The sequence below is a fragment of the Schistocerca cancellata genome, chromosome 7 (assembly GCF_023864275.1).
Source record: "Schistocerca cancellata isolate TAMUIC-IGC-003103 chromosome 7, iqSchCanc2.1, whole genome shotgun sequence".
In the NCBI taxonomy this organism is placed as follows: Eukaryota; Metazoa; Arthropoda; class Insecta; order Orthoptera; family Acrididae; genus Schistocerca; species Schistocerca cancellata.
Window position 1 is genome coordinate 61,018,918 of NC_064632.1, and position 6,311 is coordinate 61,025,228.

Sequence of the window (6,311 nt, forward strand, 5' to 3'; positions counted from 1 at the left end):
TGGGACAATTGTCCAGACCACGATACCATCCAGAACGATTAGAGGTAATGAGCTATTATATAACCTTCTCTAACAACTACATCAGACTGTGTCCTCGGGCGCTACGTGAAGTGTGTAGTCTAGAAGTGAAGGTAGCAGTTGTTAATGACTACGCTTGTCTATGTATCACAGACGGAACTCTCAAAGCCACTGAAATGAGATGCCCAAATAACTTAGTCTGCTCTTAGGGTTTTGTAGTGTATGTTGTTGATTGCTTGTAGACAGAAAACACAGCCAGTTATAGAATAAACTGAAAGCCAAAGGTACTTTCGACTCGGCAACAATTTTTGTTGCTGGTGCACACTAAAGAAACGAGACACCAGTTGTTAAAATACGTAAAATTTATTTTTTTGTTTTAAATAAACCAAAGTTTGCCAACGAAAATTGAAAAATGAAGAAACATAAACAAAATTAATGAGAACGCAACAGAAAACGAAAACACTGAACGAAAACGAAAACAATAAACAGAACCAAAACTGAAAACAAGAACTTGAGAAACATAGAAATTATTTTTTTCATTGGGTGGAAATGGCACCCGAAGGATGGTTGCTGACACTCACAGCTGCCTCCCCTTCATCACCTTGCTCCATCTTGGCAGTATCCATGTGAAGATCCGATGCCAATTCTTCATGGTCTTGGTCCATCCTGTCATCATCTGTGAGACTGTCAGCTACACTCTCCTCTGATTCGTCACGTGCTTGGTCCATCTTCGCAGCACCAGCGAGACTCTCAGCTGCTCCCTCCTCCACGTCTTCATGTGCTTGGTCCATCCTGTCATCATCTGTGAGACTGTCAGCTACACACTCCTCTGATTCGTCACGTGCTTGGTCCATCTTCGCAGCACCAGCGAGACTCTCAGCTGCTCCCTCCTCCACGTCTTCATGTGCTTGGTCCATCCTGTCATCATCTGTGAGACTGTCAGATACTCTCTCCTGATTCGTCACGTGCTTGGTCCATCTTCGCAGCACCAGCGAGACTCTCAGCTACTCCCTCCTCTACGTCTTCATGTGCTTGGTCCATCCTGTCATCATCTGTGAGACTGTCAGCTACACTCTCCCCTGATTCGTCACGTGCTTGGTCCATCTTCGCAGCACCAGCGAGACTCTCAGCTACTCCCTCCTCCACGTCTTCATGTGCTTGGTCCATCCTGTTATCATCTGTGAGACTGTCAGCTACACTCTCCTCTGATTCGTCACGTGCTTGGTCCATCTTCGCAGCACCAGCGAGACTCTCAGCTACTCCCTCCTCCACATCTTCATGTGCTTGGTCCATCCTGTCATCATCTGTGAGACTGTCAGCTACACTCTCCTCTGATTCGTCACGTGCTTGGTCCATCTTCGCAGCACCAGCGAGACTCTCAGCTGCTCCCACCTCCACGTCTTCATGTGCTTCGTCCATCCTGTCATCATCTGTGAGACTGTCAGCTACACTCTCCTCATTCGTCACGTGCTTGGTCCATCTTCGCAGCACCAGCGAGACACTCAGCTACTCCCTCCTCTACGTCTTCATGTGCTTCGTCCATCCTGTCATCATCTGTGAGACTGTCAGCTACACTCTCCTCTGATTCGTCACGTGCTTGGTCCATCTTCGCAGCACCAGCGAGACTCTCAGCTGCTCCCTCCTCCACGTTTTCATGTGATTGGTCCATCCTGTCATCATCTGTGAGACTGTCAGCTACACTCTCCTCTGATTCGTCACGTGCTTGGTCCATCTTCGCAGCACCAGCGAGACTCTCAGCTACTGCCTCCTCCACGTATTCATGTGCTTGGTCCATCCTGTCATCATCTGTGAGACTGTCAGCTACACTCTCCTCTGATTCGTCACGTGCTTGGTCCATCTTCGCAGCACCAGCGAGACTCTCAGCTGCTCCCTCCTCCACGTCTTCATGTGCTTGCTCCATCCTGTCATCATCTGTGAGACTGGCAGCTACACTCTCCTCTGATTCGTCACGTGCTTGGTCCATCTTCGCAGCACCAGCGAGGCTCAGCTACTCCCTCCTCCACGTCTTCATGTGCTTGGTCCATCCTGTCATCATCTGTGAGACTCTCAGCTACACTATCCCCTGATTCATCACGTGCTTGGTCCATCTTCGCAGCACCAGCGAGACTCTCAGCTACTCCCTCCTCCACGTCTTCATGTGCTTGGTCCATCCTGTCATCATCTGTGAGACTGTCAGCTACACTCTCCTCTGATTCGTCACGTGCTTGGTCCATCTTCGCAGCACCAGCGAGACTCTCAGCTGCTCCCTCCTCCACGTCTTCATGTGCTTCGTCCATCCTGTCATCATCTGCGAGACTGTCAGCTACACTCTCCTCTGATTCGTCACGTGCTTGGTCCATCTTCGCAGCACCAGCGAGACTCTCAGCTGCTCCCTCCTCCACGTATTCATGTGCTTGGTCCATCCTGTCATCATCTGTGAGACTGTCAGCTACACTCTCCTCTGATTCGTCATGTACTTGGTCCATCTTCGCAGCTCCAGCGAGACTCTTAGCTACTCCCTCCTCCACGTCTTAAAGTGCTTGGTCCATCCTGTCATCACCTGTGAGACTGTCAGCTACACTCTCCTCTGATTCGTCACGTGCTTGGTCCATCTTCGCAGCACCAGCGAGACTCTCAGCTACTCCCTCCTCCACATCTTCATGTGCTTGGTCCATCCTGTCATCATCTGTGAGACTGTCAGCTACACTCTCCTCTGATTCGTCACGTGCTTGGTCCATCTTCGCAGCACCAGTGAGACTCTCAGCTACTCCCTCCTCCACGTCTTCATGTGCTTGGTCCATCCTGTCATCATCTGTGAGACTGTCAGCTATACTCTCCTCTGATTCGTCCCGTGCTTGGTCCATCTTCGCAGCACCAGTGAGACTCTCAGCTACTCCCTCCTCCACGTCTTCATGTGCTTGGTCCATCCTGTCATCATCTGTGAGACTGGCAGCTACACTCTCCTCTGATACGTCACGTGCTTGGTCCATCTTCGCAGCACCAGCGAGACTCTCAGCTACTCCCTCCTCCACGTCTCCATGTGCTTGGTCCATCCTGTCATCATCAATGAGACTCTCAGCTCCTCCCTCCTCCACATCGTCACTGTTGCGCTCCATCTCGGTGTCATCCACGACCCTGTCGGCGGCGCCCTCCTCTAACTGTTTACTGGCTTCGTCCACTTCGACAGCATCCAGGAGACTCTTGAATGCCCCTTCCTCTAACTCGTCACGGGCTCGATCAATCTTGGTAGCGTCCACCTAGGGCAACCACGATGGTATTAGCTGCATTATTATACTACAAACAACATTATTCACCTAGAACTTACATTATAAAATTCATAAATTGTGAGAGTTGATATTAAGCATTATTAGTTTGCGAGTGACACCAGAGGTGTAAAAAACATCAAATCTGAACAGTACTGGTAATGGTTGGCAGCTGATAAATAATATGCAGGACTGTTATTAGCAAACAAAGTTTTGAGATTATGAACTTAATATATGGTTTGAATAAAGGCATCTTCTGTTCTACAAGATAGCGTTGAGGATCTATTATTGGCAATAGGGCTGTAAAGAAAAAGTTTCACTGATACCTGGTAAGTTATCAATTAAACTGAATCTTGAACGTAATTCCTCCGCTGCAAATGGTTTCGATGTGGCTATGGACAGTGTTAAGGAATTCTCCCTCCTGATGTTGATGTTTAAATAAGGGTCTTCTCACTGGAAGTTACCTGACTCATTTGTACATTAGCACACGAAGAAAACTGTGTCAGTTATAAGCGTTATATGGTTTGGAGATTCACAAGTAGCTCAGAATTCCTCATTTGGTCTTATTCTCTGAATTAATAATGCTACACAATTGGCCCACAGCGAGTCCAGTCCTCCAGAACAACCATCTTAACTTTAAACATACACTATGTGATCAAAAGTATCCGGACACCCCCCAAAACATACGTTTTTCATATTAGGTGTATTGTGCTGCCACCTACTACCAGGTACTCCATATAAGCTACCTCAGTGGTTATTAGACATCCCTGACTTCGAACGTGGTCGGTTGATTGGGTGTCATACGTCTGTACGTGAGATTTCCACACTCCTAAACATCCCTAGGTCCACTATTTCCGATGTGATAGTGAAGTGGTAACGTGAAGAGACATGTACATCACAAAAGCGTACAGGCCGACCTCGTGTGTTGACTGACAGAGACCGCCGACAGTTGAAGAGGGTCGTAATACGTAATATCTACCCGGACCATCACACAGGAATTCCAAACTGCATCAGGATCCACTGAAGTACTATGACACACCGAGCGAGGTGGCGCAGTGGCTAGCACACTCGACTCGCATGCGGGAGGCCGACGGTTCAATCCCGCGTCCGGCCATCCTGATTTACGTTTTCCATGATTTCCCTAAATCGCTCCAGGCAAATGCCGGGATGGTTCCTTTGAAAGGGCACTGCCGACTTCCTTCTCCGTCCTTCCCTAAGCCGATGAGACCGATGACCTCAGTGTCTGGTCTCCTTCCCCAAAAAACAACAACAACAAGTACTATGACAGTTACGCGGGAGATGAGAAAACTTGGATTTCATAATCGAGCAGCTGCTCATAAACCACACATCACGCCGGTAAATTTCAAACGATGCCTCGCTTGGTGTAAGGAGCATAAACATTGGGCGACTGAACATTGGAAAAACGTTGTGTGGAGTGACGAATCACGGTACACAATGTGGCGTTCCGATGGCGGGGTGTGGGTATGACGAATGCCTGGTAAACGTCATATGCCAGTGCGTGTAGTGCCAACAGTAAAATTCGGAGGCGGTGGTGTTATGGTGTAGTGTTTTTCGTGAAAGGGGCCTGCACCCCTTGTTGTTTTGCGTGGCGCTATCACAGCACAGGCCTACATTGATGTTCTAAGCACCTCCTTGCTTCCCACTGTTGAAGAGCAATTCAGGGATGGCGATTTCATCTTTCAACAAGATCGAGCACCTGTTCTTAATGCACGGCCTATGGCGGAGTGTTTACACGATAATAACGTTCCTGTAATGGACTGGCCTGCACAGAGTCCTGACGTGAATCCTATAGAACACTTTTGGGATGTTTTGGAACGCCGACTTCGTGGCAGGCCTCACCGACCGACATCGATAACTCTCCTCTGTGCAGCACTCAGTGAAAAATGGGCTGCCATTCCCCAAGAAACCTTCCAGCATCTGATTGAACGTATGCCTGCGAGAGTGGAAGCTGTCATCAAGGCTAATGGTGGGTCAACACCGTCGATGGAGGGTGCCACGAACTTGTAAGTCATTTTCAGCCACGTGTCCGGATACGTTTGACCACATAATATATATCTGATCGTATGTGACGATGTTAGATAAAAAATTATCACGGTCAGCCTAGTAACGTGCAAGAAGTTCTGCACAGATGGTCCTTTGATGGTCTTTATGATCTTCTGTTAGGGCTAGGAACCCAGTGGCCACACACCTTTAAGTGCCTTAACTGATGGACAAATGTATCAGCACTACCATCAGAGATGTTGACCTGAAGAAACGTTATTACCGGCCAGTGTTTCACAGAAGATCTCAAAGAGGATGGCAATAGATAATCACTTTAGAGTACAACATCAATTCTGAGGAAAACAGCCCACCACTTCTGAGCTGTGGTTGCCTGACTAACGTATCTGAAGATTCCGGTGAAGATATCAAGGGAAGATACTGACAGGGTATAACACCATAAATTGACGACACTACCCGATTAGCGTATCAAACAGATTTTCAAAGAATAGTGTCAATAGGCAACATAATACAATCTACCTTCTTAGTTGTGGAATCAGTAGAAACAATTAGCAGTGTTAAAATATATTGATGTACAGTTGTGATCTCTCAAGATCAATATCGTAAATCAATCCACAATATATAAGAAAAATTCTGAGTACACTACAGAGAATCTTTAGAGATGGATTCTCTAAACTAGTGTACAGGGTGTTACAAAAAGGTACGGCCTAACTTTCAGGAAACCTTCCTCACACACAAATAAAGAAAAGATGTTATGTGCACATGTGTCCGGAAACGCTTAATTTCCATGTTGACACTATTCCGACGGAAGGCGAACGTGAGTGGCTTGTGGTCTGTATATATAGTGAAAGTTCGCGCTTCCACTTGGGGCCGAAAATATTTCACTGCCTGGTATACTGCCAGGAGCTCACGGTCATATGTGCTCCATTTTCTCTGTGCAGGCGAAAGCTTGTGGGAATAATACGCCAGTGGCTGCCATGCGTTGTCGGACCATTGTTGTAACGCGGCACC

General features: G+C 47.6%; 1 protein-coding gene across 1 annotated transcript; it reads right to left on the bottom strand.

The window, feature by feature from the left end:
* Nucleotides 1-554: 554 nt before the first annotated feature.
* On the bottom strand, nucleotides 555-3,754 carry LOC126092641 (uncharacterized). The gene is made up of 3 exons (XM_049908363.1): nucleotides 3,746-3,754; nucleotides 3,039-3,275; nucleotides 555-746 (listed from the first exon to the last, which is right to left on the bottom strand). The coding sequence occupies exons 1-3, from the start codon at nucleotides 3,752-3,754 to the stop codon at nucleotides 555-557; spliced, it is 438 nt and encodes a 145-aa protein (XP_049764320.1).
* Between the last annotated feature and the right edge of the window lie 2,557 nt (nucleotides 3,755-6,311).

Excerpts from the sequence above, each read along its gene's own strand:
- LOC126092641 (XM_049908363.1), bottom strand. Across the intron at positions 747-3,038 it reads ATGGAGACGTGGAGGAGGGA|ATGGACCAAGCACGTGACGA; the intron begins GTAGCTGAGAGT and ends GGTGCTGCGAAG.